The sequence below is a fragment of the Gorilla gorilla genome, chromosome 14 (genome assembly GCF_029281585.2).
Source record: "Gorilla gorilla gorilla isolate KB3781 chromosome 14, NHGRI_mGorGor1-v2.1_pri, whole genome shotgun sequence".
In the NCBI taxonomy this organism is placed as follows: domain Eukaryota; kingdom Metazoa; phylum Chordata; class Mammalia; order Primates; family Hominidae; genus Gorilla; species Gorilla gorilla.
The window spans coordinates 91,790,944-91,808,288 of NC_073238.2; the positions used below are offsets into that span (position 1 = coordinate 91,790,944).

General features: G+C 34.8%; 1 protein-coding gene across 20 annotated transcripts in view; it reads right to left on the minus strand.

Moving 5' to 3' along the window:
* Positions 1–17,345, minus strand: part of MYCBP2 (MYC binding protein 2) — a 283,201-nt gene that overhangs the window by 52,852 nt on the left and 213,004 nt on the right. For 11 of the 20 annotated variants that reach the window (XM_055360105.2, XM_055360108.2, XM_031001222.3 and 8 more), the window contains one exon: positions 132–1,775. In XM_055360105.2, coding sequence (XP_055216080.2) covers positions 132–1,775 — 1,644 coding nt within the window. Of the gene's footprint in view, positions 1–131; positions 1,776–5,972; positions 6,075–17,345 lie in introns of all 20 variants that reach the window. The other 9 variants (XM_055360102.2, XM_055360098.2, XM_055360106.2 and 6 more) reach the window with 1 other exon arrangement.

The window sequence follows — 17,345 nt, forward strand, 5'->3', positions numbered from 1 at the left end:
ACTTTAAAAATGACATTCTAAGATACTATAAATTCCCTATCCTTTGACAAAATTCATAGAACGGTCAAATGAAGTGATCTGGTTCATTAAAGAAAAAAGCACTTATACGTACATTCAACAGTATCATTTACCTGGGTGAGCTTGTCTCATGTGATAGGTTACCGGGTATGGATGTGACTCCCCACACAGTTCACAGATGGTATCTTTCTCTGGTCCTCCTACTGCCAGCTGGGCCATCTCTCCAAACAAATTACCCCTGGGCCTAACTTCTGCCTTTTCTTTTTTCTTTTTTTCCTTTTTGGACTTCTTATTCTCTTTCTCACACTCTTTCTTTTTAAGAACTGCACAGGAACCAGGACTTGGAAAAATCATATTCTGGGAAGCAGCTTTGATAGTAGCCAAAGAGATGTCTTCCCAAAAAGCGACTAAATGTTGTAAAGTTAAGGGAAGAGGAGATTTAGACTTCATTGTGTGATGCATGGACATTTCAAAAGTGGTCTCGGTTTTCCCATCCTCACATTTTTCATGCAGAGGTGGTTCCTTAAGCATAGACAATACCTTGTTTTTGTTGATGCTACCCATCTTAGATATATCTGGTCCATGGGGTGCAATATTAAACATGTTCAGTGCAGATGATATTTCTAATGAATGTCTATTTTTTAACTTGGTTTCTTTTTCCTCTGTAGGTTGTTGGCTATTTAAACTACTCCTTATAGGAGCATGTTCTTTGGAAAGCTCAGGATGGAACTTTAGGAAAGAAGAACAAGCCATTGCATCATGTACTATGCCTTCATGCCAGAGGAAGGAAGCAAACACAGCTCTGGCACATTCGGCCACAGAAGGAGACATGGCTTGCTTGGCTGGCTCTAAAGGCTTGGATCCATCTCCTTTGAAAAGAAAACTCGATTTTTCTTTTTTGGGCCTGGTGTGTCTATTAGCACATTTTCGACTTATTTTGGGAGATGCTCTCATTTCCTGTTCATCTTTCAGTGGTGCTTTTCCAATGCTAAAATGAACTTTATTTGAACCTTCATCCACACTCTTAAATTCACTGCTGTCATCACAGGTGCTGTCTGTTAGACTATTTGTTTTTAAAGTACTTGAGGTGCAGACTTCGACCACCTCACTGTGGAGGTTTTCCTGTACCACATGGGGAGAGGGAGCTCTATTTTCAGATCCAGGGGAATCTGTAGAATCCTTTGGTACTGATTTTGGTTTTGGTGACGTTGACCGTCCTCTCAAAGGTTCTGTGAGGGGCATTTTCTTCTTGCGGAGGGTATCTGGATCAAGTGTGTAAGAGTCTGATTTAGAACGTTCCCGAGGAGGATCAAGCTTTGTCTTAACAGGAGCAGTACTTTTTTGAGGTAGATTTTTATCATGTGGTGAGGAGGAGCGTGAAGAACTAGCACCCGATGGGCTAGACCTATTGGCTGGGAGAGTCTTTGGCTTAGGAGATGACAACCGAGAACCTGGTCCTGGGGATTCAGCTCTGGAGCTAGAAGGCATCCTCCCATCAGATTTCAATGTCTGCAAGGTGTTATGGTTGGGAGATAATGACCTACTATGGGAATCTGACCTCAACTTTGCAGCATCAGATTTTAAGATGAGGGATTCACTAGCAGATAAACTTTCTGTGCCCCTTGGCTTCTTCTGATCAGCAGTAGTCCGGCTCATACGTCCATCAGGTTTAAGCGATCTGCTGTGTTTAGAGGACAGCTCTGATTTTCCTGATGTAGAGGCTGGTTTAGAAGATGTTGAGATGTTTCCTCGATCACCTGTATGGTCCATTTTATAGTGAAACTTATTAATAAAATTATAACTTACTGATAATTTAGCCACTAAACACTGAAATAAAAAAACATAGCTACAAAATTTATATTGTTTGTCATACATACTAAAATACTTGAAGAATAAAGGAAAGAAGGGGGGAATATTTCTAATAAAATTTCTGCACATCATTACACAATCATTACCACCAAAAACTATTTTCATGGATGCAAAACAACAGGTTGAACAAATCCAGTGTGAACTATCAGTGATATCTCAACCTCTGCCCTAGTGCAATAACTAGTTAGAATTTAAATTCAGTGAGGGACTAGAAAGAGACAGAAATTAATCTTTTGGGGAATAAGAAATTATTTAATGTTAAAACTTGTATTTTAAATGTAGAGTAGAGCTAAATTTCCAGCAGAGTGACATCTCGCATCCTTAGGGCAACGGTATGGGTTTTGTTGAATCAGAGAACTGAATTTATGCATAGACACAATTATAATTTTTAAGTGTATGCATACAAACAATTAGGCTAATAAAGAGTTGCTTAAGAGGCACTCTGTTTTATGATCAGATTAGACTAGTTTACAATGAGCATACGAATGCCCTGAAGCTGTTATTTAATTATTTATAAACAGGTTACACTCCAAAAGTTCAGGAAGCTTAGCTGCTTAGAACTCAGAGCCTGTGTTCCCTTGGAAACCACAGAAACGGTGGATCCTCAGAATGAGTGGTAAAAGTCTGAACTGTGGACCCTCAAAACAAGGAGTCAGGAGAATGACAGAAAAACAGGATAAAAAGAAGAATCACCTCCCTTTTCTAAGGCAAAGCATTAGATATTTCTGCATGGACATTAATTGTTTTTAGCACCCTGCCTTCATTCAGTGTCTCTCCTTCATTCTATTTTATGCTTTTCTTTGAGGCATAAGAGCCAGGCTGTCTGTGACCCAAGTAAATGGTACAAACTTCAACATCACCTTTCCTCCTTAAAATAAAAACTTCTACTCTTAGTGCAAGTGATACCAGTTAGTTGTTAGGAGAAAAGCAATCTGACTGAAGGGTTTCAAGTGGTATAAAAAACTGAAAATCCATAAACCTATCTGGAAGTATTTATGTTTTTTCAAAGAGAGTTCCTAGGAAATGAAGGTAGATTTGTTAACTGGCTATAACCGCATGTTATTATTTTTTAAAAGAAAAAAGGGCGTGAACAAATTCAGATGATGTAGGAAAATGTTTTTTATGCTTCCGTGCATGTGTTAAGTGTGTATAGTCACGCTCTAGTTCTCTATGGCTCAGGACAGTAGTGCTGGAGAATCTGCCTCGGTCTTTGTCAAGGGCAGGTATTTTTGTCTGTTACTCTTCACTGATGTAATACCAAGAACGAATCCAGGAGTACAGGGGGTATTCAATAAATATTTGTTGAATGAGTAATATATTCCAATTTTCTTGATTTTTTTCTTCTGCTACTCCCAAGTATTCAGCTTCTCCAGAAGTCTACTTTTTACAATTAAGGCTCCCAAGGCCACAGGACAGAGGTGACATTAGTTATTGATGTGTAAGGGTTAGATACTTGCAAACTGAGTAATTACGTGGTGAAATAATCGAGTATGGCAAGTACTTTATACAGGGCACACTGATGAACTAAATGTTTGATTGCAACATGCCAATATTTAAGATAATTTTTCCTGTTCTTTGGATGAATAAAAGTAACTAAAACATAATGCTTTTTAGTTTCTTGCAAAGCTTCATTATTCAATCATTAACCTCCTTTATCATATTATGTGCTCTGTTTTATAAATACAGTATTAACAGATGGGGCTAAGTTTTGAAAAAAGGGTTTAAAAAATCGCAATTTAGAATTCTAACTATCAATGCTGTCTTGGGAGAGCACAGATAAACAGATGTGATCTAAGTACCCTTAAACTGTTCAAAAGTAGTTCAAAAAATTGCTACCCATCTAATCTTATGACCTAGTAACAGCATATGGCAAATTTGGTAAACAAATTATATTTGGTAGATTAAACATCAGTAGTCATGGCCATTAATTTTGAGTATGTGATGTTTGGAATACCTGTTTTTTGTTATTAATCTGACAGCTGGAGACATGTTTATCACCTTTATCATCACATTTATTTCAGAAACTGAACCACACATAATGGGAATCTAGACAAACAATTAGTAAGTTTTTTATACTTGGTATCCCTTTCTCCAAAAAATCCATCTGTAAACTGAAAGAGGTTTTCTCTCTAATTTATAAAAAAGGACAACTTGTGTAGGATTTCTAACAAATAGGAAGGGTTCGTGACAAAGATTACCTACTCCCTGTGTCAGATGTGTCTTAGGGGTTGACCTGCACAACAGCTGCATGCAAAGGAATGGTGAATACCTGCTGATGCTACCTCTATTCTAGGAATGCATATGCACTTAACGATGGTAGGTTATTTACTCATCATGAAAACAACCTCTGTGGTTGCCTGAAAAATGGAATCTGCCAAATACCAGGAACACCACTTGTCATATGTGAGCAAAAAAGTTTATTACATAGTGTTAGAAAGAACAGGCATTTGTATATCTTATTATATCTCTAATAGTGGTGAATATTTTCTTAAGATCTGTAAGTGGTGACAGCTAAATACCTGTTGAAGTTTAGGCATACAAATAATGGCAGAAATATTTCTTTTTCAAATGTATTTCTCAAATGATAACTAAATCTTTTTGAAAAATTTATTTTTCCAAAATGTATTTTATATATTAAAAAAAACTATGCTTGTTAAGTGGGGTAAGCCCCTGTGCTAATTTGTGTTTATCTTCTTCATTTGTGTTTCAAATGTTTTGCAGCATGTTATTAAATATTACTAAAAATTGTATGTTGTGGCTGCTCAAAATATCAACAAATATAAACAGTTTGCTAAAAATCTTCAGACTATACGTAATACTTTCACATTCATCTCCTAATTTATTTAATGACTGTACTCTTTCATTTAAGTGATAATATGCAAACATTTTTCTAACTTTAAAGGAATCCTGAAGAAATAATAATGACAGGATAGAAACTTAGGGCAAGCAAGTTAAATGTTACTAAACATGTTAAATGGTAAGCATTCATTCACTAAATGACCCATACATTTTTTCATGCCAAAATCATAAATTATCAGGATCATACTATATCATAATACTATATGCATATATCACATGGCATGATATATAGCACATATCAGGTTACATGATACTATATGCTATTACACACAATACTATATACTATATAGCACAGGTTGTACAATACTATTTAGTATATTTTTATATTTCCTATTTATATGTTTATACTGTCAATTGTATAATGAGAAACATATAGCTGTTTTATCTATTTCTAAGAAAAAAAGAAAATCAGTAATTAGTTGAAAAACTTATACAATATGTTAGGCATTGCTGTAAAAGTTCTTTTTGATAAAATTTTATTTAAATACAAGATTTTAAAAGATTTACAAGATTTAAATTTAATTAAATAATACTTTAAGACAAAATATTTAAGTAGGCATCTGTAGTGTTTCAAAAAACCAAAAACATATTTTTAAATTGTCTGAAATTTTGTCAATTGTCAATAGTTTAAACATTTCTAAGTTTAAAATATTAAAACTTAGTCACTAGGAAAACAATATTAGAAAAATTTAGGCCAGACAGGACAGGTAGGTTTACATATAGATGTAAATAGACACACGAGTCCTAATAACTAATTTAAACTTAAAAACTTTAAGTTCATTATCAGTGTTTCTCATAAAAGACTAAAATAGTAAAATGATTTTTATATTATATAACAATAAGTTTAAGACTAAAAAATGTGCTTTATGCCTTGCACATGTATCATCTTTTTCTGATAAAAATGATTTTAAAAATTCCCCGAATTAGGTAATTCCTTCTTTATACCTATTTTAATTTTAATGATCTCATAAAGTTTTAAAATTAAGTAAGAGTAATGTTTAACCTATAGATGTAATAAACATGCATAGCTACTGGGATAATCTATATTATAATACTGAATAGGAGCATCATAAATTACTCAAACATATACAAATGTAAATAAAATGATAAACTTTAAATCAAAAAAATGGAATGGCATGAACATGACTGAGATGAACGGAAACATCTTTAATGACACTCCCTATGTTCATTAAGAATGGCCCATCCATGAATGCATGTATACCCACCCTTCAGTTTGTGAGACAGAGATGAGAGAGCAGAGGCAGGCCCAGCTACACCATAATTTGTGTAAATGCGCTCACGAGAAGCAAGGTTGCGAGATGGAGATTCTACAGTGGAAAACATTGGCAAAGAAGCAGCACAGATTCAATGGAAAAAAAATTTAGCAGAGAACACAAGCAAAAACAAAGCATTTCAAATGGTATGCAAGTATAAACTGTTATTTTAAATAGTTTATATTCTGCTATATTTTTGAACAAGTTTACATTTCTCTAAAACTGAAAACTAAGGTCGAATTAATTAATTTAGATTAACATGTGTTAATGTCCAAATTTGTTAACTTAAAACTTAGTAAGGCTCATATCTCTGATAAATCAAAATTGAGCATTTCATTTTAGACTTACATTTCTTTGGCTCAGTTTTCTTTAATTTGGTGTTCATTTAAATAAAGATTTACAAGTTTTTTTTAATAGTGGAAGATAAAGAAATGTTACTTATATTACTTATATTACTCATGACTTAACCTATTGTCACTTGGTTTCCTGAATGAACTGATTACTATAATTTTCCAGTATGTATCTCAGAATGGACTCGGGGTGACACTGTGTTTGGCTACTTTTCTGGGTCCATCTTCAGTGAAAACGTTAGTACTAACCCCAGTATTTAGTGTTTGTTTTGTAGATCCTACTTCTGATATCAAATCTCATTTACACAACGTGTCACAACACAAACAAAGCAAAGAAAATTTATAAGTCATTGAAAAAATGTTAGGAACGTCAATGATTTACTATGCAGGAAAATGAAGTACTTAATTTATCTTTTTTTGAAGAATTAACAGAACCTTTAAATTGCAGTCTTTTAAAAGCAGTAAGCTAAAAAACATCTCTATCTGAATTTTAAAAAACTCACTGTATTTAAAGTTTTTAACTCATAGCAATTAAAACAAAATTAATCGGTTGTGCTGAAATAAACTCAGGTAGTAAGGAGATAGTTGTCTTAGTATTATTGAAATAAACTAGACATAACACACACTTTTTTTAAAACAAAAAAAGTGCTGTTTTCGGCTGATTCATTATTATGGTCAAGATTAATGATGAATGGACCCATAAATTAAGAAGTCATTCAATGTAAAGTATGAGTATATATTACGTGTTAGATACTGTTCTATGCATTGCAGACACAGTGGTGAACAGGAACAAAGTCCCTGCTCTCACAGAGTTTATATTTAGGAGAAAGGAGAGAGGGAATGAACAAATAAGTATACATCACATCAGGTGCCGAGAAACTTGGGAGTCATATGCCTACAGATGTGTCATTCTCCATGACTGCAGAATACCACTTTGGGAGAGATGCCTAGAAGAGGCCAAAGCCCTAGGACATTTCTAGATGAGGATGTAGAAAGGAGACTAGAATTCAGCAGTCTGTAAGGCAGGAAATATCCGGCAGGCAAATGAATGTGTTTCTAAGAAGAAAGACCAACTCTGTCAAACACTGCTGACAGATTAAGTAAAACTGACATCTTAGAATCGACAACTGAATTTGGCAACACAAAAGTCACAGACTGACTACAGCAGTTTCTGAGGATAGGGACTAAAGCTGGAATGCAGTGGGCTCAAGAGACAATAGGAGGAGTAGATAGCAACATACCATGGCATAAAGCCATCTTAATCCAAGTTTTAAAAAGTTAAATTTTTAATATTTTTGTACATCCTTCATTTTGAACAAATCTATAAACCTCAAAGGATGTCAGGTGCTGCAAAAGGAGCTCTTATGCTATTTAAGTGTCATATAATAAGGAGTTTGCAGCTATCATTAAAATATCAGTTAGGAGGGTGATACAATTCTTCAAGACACGAACTAGAATGGTGGCAGCCTCTGAATGGAAGAGTTAATTCAGGGGGAATCCAACCTGCCAATACAGGAAGGAATACAATCTCCTGGCCTGGCTGCTAAAAATCTGTGAAGACTCCACATAGCAGGAAGACACAGGAATAGGAAATCAGAAGAATACCATCTTAATTGGAAGCACACATAAAACAGAAATGTGAAAAACTGCGAGGAAACTTATAAGATGTTAGAGGTTTAAGGACAAACTCCTGGAAAAAAGTTTGAAGGCAAAATGGCCTTCAAGTCTTTTCAATATATTACAAAGGCTAGAGAGACTGGATTCCTAGGTATGATTCAGAGTGAAAAAAAGAAATTTTTTAAAAACAAAAGTCTAAAAAAGGTTAAGTGACTAAAGAAATTAAGCTGTTGCTGAAAACAACACGTTCTGCACATTAAATTTTTACAAAATCTGCTCAAGTTTAAACATACTTTCATAAAGTTATAGTTAATTTTTATAAAGATTTATACTTTTTGATTTAAAAAAGGGAAACAATCTATGAGATACATTGATATCTATACACAAAAGAAAAAAGTTGATAGATGTTTTAAAAATCAATTGACAGAAATAATAATGCTTTTACAAAATCCTGTTAATACAGATAAGACAACCAGTTATTATATTCATCTCCACAAAATTTTGATTCTTTTTTGGGTATCACTAAGTTAAAGAGAATAATATTAAAAACAATTTTAAAGAATCAGGATTTTTCTCCAGTGCTCATTTGAAGTTAATGTTGTTTGTTTACTATAGTTTGCCCTCATAAACAACATGGTTCTTTATGGGTCATTTTGTTTTCTTTGTTTTGGATCCCAAGTATTAAATTCCCTGAGTCGTATCATTTCCTAGTCACAGAAACTTTGAGTTCATTTTAAATTGTACTTTTTAAGTCTTCTCTAAGTACTGATGATAATAATAAAACCGTGTAACTTTTCTTTCCAATAAGGAACGCATTCTCATTTCAGTTTAACAAAGACAAATGGTGGTTTTGCTGTATCAGGACCCTGACCTTATCGTTGGAACCACAAACTAGAAGAATCAAGGCACCTGTCAACACCTGGTGGCAGTACACAAATCTGGAGGTTTTGGGATTTTAAAAGTAGCATATATTATTTTTGAGTATTGAGTCAACAACTAAGCAATGATTGGAAATGTTAAATTTCATGAGTAAAAATTAGTAATACATTATTTTTTAAAAGGATAATTTTTAGCATTAAATTCAGTTTGGTGTTCAATTTGTTGATTTCTTACTATGTTCTATAATCAAGCTGTGACATTCAATAATAATTTGCTAAATTATTGGCAGGCAATGTTCAAAGAATTGTAAACAGGCTATTCAGAAGGACAATATACTGGAAATACATTATATTCAGGAGGCTAGGTGTCTAATCACAATGCATATATCACTGTCACCAATACTCAGAGCAGGTGAGATAATACAGATAAAAAAAATTTTTTTCAAAGACATTCCACTGGGATGCTACAAACGGCGACAGCAAAAAGAATCTTTGGCAGGTAATTGTGCTTCTCATGTTGTTTAGTTCTCAATCTTGAGGAGGTAGTGGAGCCGTCGGAAATTTTATAGTCTTAGTAAAACTACTAGATACAATCTTTTTTTTCTCTTTAAGTTCCTTTTTTTTTCTTTCCAATTTTTTTCTTTCCAACTTTTATTTTAGGTTCAAGGGGGACATGTGTAGGTTTGTTACATGGGTAAACTGTGTGTCATGGGGGTTTGGTGTAAACATAATTTTGTCACCCAGGTAATCAAGCATTACCTGACAGTTTTTCAATCTTCATCCTCCTCCCACCTTAGATGCAGTCTTAACTAAGATATTGGCAAGAGCTTGAGGAGGTTTTACAAATAAGTCTTGTGACATTGGTCAAATAGCACTGTATTCTGTTCATGCTATACATACCTACATTTATGTATTTATATATATTTCTTTAGATATAAGAAAATCTAATTCTATAGATCTGTCACAAACAATAAGATTTTGCCACATTTATGGTAGAATGATGGGAACAGTGTTGCTGACTTTCCTCAACTTAAGTCCTAGTCATTGTGCATTTCTATTTTTCTCTGAATAGAACTTCAGATATTTTTTGACAGCAATAGGCTCCTACAAGAAACAGTAAATAGGTCTAACTTTATAGTTGAGGATATTTGAGAAATTAATTTTAAAATTATTTATTTAAAACATATTTAGAAACTAGTTTATTGATTCTTATAGACAATATATAAATTATGCCTTCAACTTGGCCAAAAGATGTGATTAATCAAACAATATGCAGATTTAAAAACAGGCATAATTAAGTGTGATTATTATTCCCACTTCTATTAATGCTTCATAGGATTTTTCAGAAAGTGACAGGACTAGGCACAGTGGCTCAAGTCTGTTATCCTAGCACTTTGGTAGGCCAAGGCAATCAAATTGCTTGAGCCCAGGAGTTTGAGACCAGCTTAGGCAACATGGTGAAACCCCATCTCCACAAAAAAATACAAAAATTAGGCAGGTGTGGGGACACTCGCCTCCAGTCCTCACTACTCAGGAGGCGGAGGTGGGAGGATCACTAGAGCCTGGGAGGGGGAGGTTGCAGTGAGCCTAGATTGCACCACTGTACTCCAGTGTGGGCGACAGAGTGAAATTGTCTCAAAAAAATAAATAAATAAATAAAATTAAAAAAATAAAATAAAGTAACAGTGATGATTTGTATATACTCTTAGCTATGGCAGCCATTCTTGACTGACAGCTTTAGATGCAGTATCACTGCATAATCAATACATCTAATATTCTTCTTTGTAGTAAACTTATCAGGAGGAATATGGAATTATGTGAATGGTAAAGGAGCTTAGGACGTGGAACAGAAACTAAGATTTATTTACATAAATGTTGGTATACTAAAAGAATTAGACTAAAGATTTGTTTATATAAATGTTAGTATTTATGTAAGACTTATTTATATAAATGTTAGTATTTATGTAAGACTTATTTACATAAATGTTAGTATACTAAAAGAATTATGCTAATAGAATGAAAGAACGACATTTTAAACTTAAGGATAAAATAGAAACAAGCTTTTTACTAGACTATGACATTAATCCACATGATCTGAATGTGGAAAGAAGATGGGACACATAAAGTGGATTCCCCCCAAAATACACTGTTTCTCTAAATGACATCTACACATAATTGAACTTGAAGAAAACATACACATAGCATATTATTGAATATATTCTACATCTCTAGCAAATATGGTTAAGGAAAATAACACTTAGGAAAAGCGTATCATTTCAGGGTTTGTGATGGCTGAGACAAAAATTCTGAGCATAATTTGATGGGTATATATCTTAGGCCTTAGAAAGAATAACTTCAAAATATAAGAGACAGGTACTGCTTCCCGAGCATTAACTTGAGACACAAGAAGGTTGGATATGCTTTTAAAAGTAAAAATCTCACTTTCCACAAATTGCTTATTAGTTGCAAGGGAAAAATATTAATTATACATCAGAGAAATCAGACATTTTGATAAAGTGATTAGCATTAACCATTACCCTTTCCTGCCTCCGGAAGTGACATCCTGAGAAAGAGACAATGCTTACGCAGCACAAAGACAGCTAAAACCTAAACCAAAAACATTAGTGCTTTTAGGATAAGATACTTTATTTTTATTTTTTTTTTGAGATGGAGTCTTGCTCTGTTGCCCAGGCTAAAGTGCAGAGGCATGATCTCAGCTCACTGCAAGCTCTGCCTCCCAGGTTCACACCATTCTCCTGCCTCAGCTTCCCGAGTAGCTGGGACTACAGGTGCCTGCCACCACACCTGGCTAATTTTTTGTATTTTTAGTAGAGACGGGGTTTCACTGTGTTAGCCAGGATGGTCTTCATCTCCTGACCTTGTGATTTGCCCGCCTCATCCTCCCAAAGTGCTGGGATTACAGGCATGAGCCACTGCACCCAGCCAGGATAAGATACTTTTAAAGTACTATTTGGAGAAAGAAGGAGAAAGCAGGTACCAGCAACTCACTGCCTCAAAATGGGAATACGTGTTAATTAGGAAAAGTAGGGAAACTGTTCCATTGTTTCCTTTATTCTTATGTGGCAGGTAGAGGACGGTTTCCTTAGTTCTCTGACACAATGGTCCCCTAACTTTTTGGGACCAGGGACTGGTTTCTTGGGAGACAATTTTTCCATATGATGGGGGGTTGGGGAAATAGTCTCAAGATGAAACTGTTCCACCTCAGATCATCAGGCATTAGATTCTCATGAGGAGCTCGCAACCTAGATCCCTTGCATGCACAGTTCATACTAGGGTTTGCACTCTTATGAGAATCTAATGCCGCAGCTGATCTGATAGGAAGTAAAGCTCAGGCAGTAATGCTCTCCTCCTGCTGTACAGCTGGGTTCCTAACAGGCCTTGGACCAGTATTGGTCTGTGGCCTGGGGGTTGGAGATCCCTGCTCTAACAAACACTGAGAAATACAGACAATCAGAACAGCCTTGTGATATTGTTAATTACCGGCCTGGCAAAAGTTCATCAGGGATGTTGTTGAGGGATTTAAAGTATAAAATAGCAAGACTGGACTAGATGACCTCTTGTCTTTCTCACTTCTTGCAGTCTATGTAAGATAACTGAGATGCAGTTGGAAAAAACCACTGGAATGAGTTAGCAGACTTGTTGCGGAAAGTCAGAGACCCCGAACGGAGGGACTGGCTGGAACCGTGGCAGAGGAACATAAATTGTGAAGATTTCATGGACATTTATCAGTTCCCCAAATTAATACTTTTATAATTTCTTACACCTGTCTTTACTGCAATCTCTGAACATACATTGTGAAGATGTCATGGACATTTATCAGTTCCCAAATAATACTCTTACAGTTTCTTATGCCTGTCTTTACCTTAATCTCTTAATCCTGTTATCTTTGTAAGCTGAGAATGTACGTCACCTCAGGACCACTATTGTACAAATTGATTGTAAAACATGTGTGTTTGAACAATATGAAATCAGTGCACCTTGAAAATGAACCGAACAACAGCGATTTTCAAGGAACAAGGGAAGACAACCATAAGGTCTGACTGCCTGCGGGGTTAGGCAGAATAGAGCCACATTTTTCTTCTTACAGAGAGCCTATAAACAGATGTGCAAGTAGGAGAGATATCACTAAAGTCTTCTCCTAGCAAGGAATATTAAATATTAAGACCCTAAGAAAAGAATTGCATTCCCGGGGGGAGGTCTATAAACGGCTGCTCTGGAAGTGTCTGTCTTATTCGGTTGAGATAAGGACTGAAATACGCCCTGGTCTCCTGCAGTACCCTCAGGCTCACAAGGCAGGGAAAAAACCCCACCCTAGTGAAATTGAGGTCAGATCGGTTCTCTGCTCTTGAACCCTGTTTTCTGTTAAGATGTTTATCAAGACAATACGTGCACAGCCGAACATAGACCCTCATCAGTAATTTTAATTTTGCCCTCTGCCTTGTGATCTTTGCTTTGCCCTTTGCCTTGTGATCTTTTTGCCCTTTGAGGCATGTAATCTTTGTGACCTACTCCCTGTTCTTGCATCCCCTCCCCTTTTGATAAAAACCTGCTTAATAAAAACCTGCTGGTTTTGTGGCTCAGAGGACATCACGGTCCTACCAATATGTGATGTCACCGCCAGACGCCCAGCTGTAAAATTCCTCTTTGTCCTCTTTCTCTTTTTTTCTCAGACTGGCCAACGCTTAGGGAAAATAGAAAGAACCTACATTGAAATATTGGGGGCGGGTTCCCCCGATACAGACTCTCATGTTCAAGTTCTAGATTTGCCAGCTATGACTTTGGGCAAGTCAGCAAGAATTCTCTCATTTCAAAATGAGATCTGGATAACTTCTTAGGCCCCTAGAACACTTGAAATTATGCCATCATAAGACATAATGGCTGCTGCTGATGCACATTTCTTAAATAAACCAAAGGAGGAAAGACAATCTGATGATAAGGATGAGAAGTCTGATTATAAAAAATGAACATTTTGTTTTGTTCAGCTTAAGTAATGAGATATACTACAGGTACAGAAGTTTCAGAGAATAACAAAGTGGGAGATATAGCAGACCTAATCCTTCCTAAATTGAGTGCAAAATCATGAGAATGCTTTAATAATATTTTTAAATAAAATGTAATATATGAATAATTTTATATTTTCAACTTGTCAGTCAACAATGCCATCTTTAATTATGAGAATGCTAAATATATTTCTCAATTTCAAGTTATATTATAGCCAACTGGAGCTAAGTCATCCAACTGAACTCATTTTTTCTTAAAAGGTGGTTTTGTGTTTTATTCTTGGTACTAGGTAAGATATTATCTTTCAAAACAGAGCATAAAAGTAGATGTCATTTGAGACTGGCTCCTAACTTTAATCAGCATGTCACTTCCTTTTTTTTTTTTTTTTAAGAGGCAGGGTCTTGCTCTTTTCACCCAGGCTGCTCACTGCAGCCTCAAACTCCTGGGCTCAAGGAATCCTCCTGCTTCAGCCTCCAAAGTAGCCAGGAATATAGGTGCAGCCCTCAGTGCTTGGCTAATTTCCTTTTTTTTTTTTTTTTTTTTTTTTTTTAAGTAGAGACGGGGTCTCGCTTTGTTGTCCAGACTGGTCCTAAGCATTTTACTGCCTAAATATTTCTTCTACATTCTCCCTGCAATTAACCTCAGCTTAAACCCTACTCAGCTTTTCTCTGGACTCTTTGCCTCCAACATTCTCCCTTTCTCCAGGACCTTTTTCATAATATTTTCAGTTATCTGTCCCAAATGTAAAACTGATCATATCACTCTTTTTATTTAAAATTCTGCAGAACAATTTCCTCTATGTGCGCCCTCCATTTATTCACTGCACATAAAGTCTAAACTAAGTATGGTTTACAAGACCCTTCATGATCCAGCCCCATCCTCTCTAGTCTAAGACACTGACACTAGGTCACTTAAAGCTGCACATGCATGAAGTTTCTCAAGTGAACCATGTTCTTGGACAGGGATAAAAGTTGATTCCCATGAATGGTGCCTGGCATGTGATAAATATTTGACATATGTTAGCTTTTAATATCTCATATCTTCTCTTTCCTCAAACTATCAATGCAGTCTCTCCATGGTAACTCTGAGCTGATAAGTGCTTCCTATTTTACTTAGAAAAAAGAGCTCCCAATAATATACATTCTTCTTTCTTGCTTGTTATGATGGATAACTATTTATGATCCTACTTAGCCAAACTTTCCACTTTGCACTGGACTGTATCCCCTCTTCTTTATATTTTATATATATATAAAATATATAAAAAATATATTATATATATAAAATATATATAATATATATATATTTTATATATATAAAAATATATTATATATATAAAATATATATATAATATATATATATTTTATATATATAAAAATATATTATATATATAAAATATATATTATATATATATAAAATATATATAAAATATATAAAATTATATATATATAAAAAATATATATATATTTTATTTATATAATATATAATATATATTTTATATATAATATTTTATTTATATAATATATAATATATATTTTATATATAATATTTTATTTATATAATATATAATATATATTTTATATATAATATTTTATTTATATAATATATAATATATATTTTATTTATATAATATATATTTTACATATAATATGTATTTTATATATTATATATTATATCTGTATATATACATATTAGAGACAAGGTCTCACTCTGTTGCTCAGGCTAGAGTGCGGTGGCATGCAATTATGGTTGACTGTAGCCTCGAACTCCTGGGCTTAAGTGATTTGCCTGCTTCAGCCTGTCAAGTAGCTAGGATTACAGGTGTGCATCACTATGCCCAGCTGATCTTTAAAAAAATTTTTTTTAATTTTTATAGAAACAAGGACTTGCTATGTTGTCTTGGCTGGTCTCAAACTCCTGGCCTCATGCCATCCTTCTACCTTGGCCTCGCCAAATGTTGGGAATATAGGTGTGAGCCACTACGCCTGGTCTGCATCCCCTCTTCTATAAAAGAATACTGTGCCAGTAATTCTCCTCACCCTCCTGCATTATTAATATTTCTTTCAACTGAATTACTCTCATTAGAAAACAACCTTGATATACTTTTTTTTCCATTAACAAACAAAATAGAACAAAAACCTCTCCAGATCTTGTATCTTCTCTCTTAGTATCTTCTCTTTAGATCAAATCTTGACACACTTCTCTATACTCATTGTCTCCAATTTCTCTTTCCCCATTTTCTCCTAAGCCTATTCTAATCAAACTTTGGAGTTTCATTACTCCAAACTGGCCCTCTGCATGAACAGTGCTTAGTACACTGCCTGACACGTAGGTGGACTCAATAAATACTTTGTGATTCATTGGCTCTCTGTAATGTAACTCATGTTATCCTTATAGTTGGAATGCTCCATTAACCTCCTTCCTCATCTCCACTCCTCCTTGCCTGATAAATTCTCACAAGTCCTTCAACACTCTGAGTAGGACCTGACTCTTTTTTGAATGTTTCTCTAACCTCTCCTAGCTGAGCCAGAAGCTTTCTCTCCTATGTTTCCATTGCATCCTGTGACTACTGCTCCTGTTGCACTTAAAACATGCCATTATTTTTTCGTTAACTAGGTTATATCTCTTAAAATATTCTAGAAGCCTTCAACATCAGTGATCATGGTTTTGCTTTTTTTTTTTTTTTTTTAACCTTGCTCATCACCATAACCTAGCACAGAGTAGATACTTAACAAAAGCAGGTGAATAAATGGAAGAATGAATAAGTCATCTAAAGAAAGATGGTAATGGTGAAATAAACACAGTAGCAAATAAAGAGGTGGGGGAAGAGGGAGAGATAAAAGGTCAAATCAAGCCAGGAGAAAGCAAACAAATGCACTGGGACAAAATGTCTTGTAAGCAACATCAGCATTCTTTGTGGTTTGAATTCCTTGGATGAAGTAAAGGGTGGATGAATAAATCACTGATGAAGCAGCAAAACAAAATACCTGGGTCAAAGCTTTTATGTCACTGAGAAGATGGCTCAGCTCAGTGAAGATAAATTCAAGCCCATGCCTAAAATGATTAGTATTTGTAGGGATGCTGGAGATGTTAGCCCCAAAACAAAAATAAGTATGTTGGCTGTTGTGACAGATGTTATAGAGTCAAGTGGAAAAGTTTTATTAAACTTTGATATGTGAACCAATGTGGACTCTAATCTTCTAAAACAGGGATTAAATCCCACAGGTCCTCATTCCTAAATCAAGTGCTTCATCCACATACCTTCAAAGCAGGCAAACAACAAACTGACAAATACAGTGCTGAGATTATAATCCGGGGTAGAAATGACTCAGTCTAAGCCTTACAAACAAACCTGGCTTTTATGCTAACATTCACACTAACATCTGAATGCAGTCTAAATACATTAAGAATCTTAAAACAGGTAACTGAATTACATTGCAAAAATAGACCCAAAAGGAACT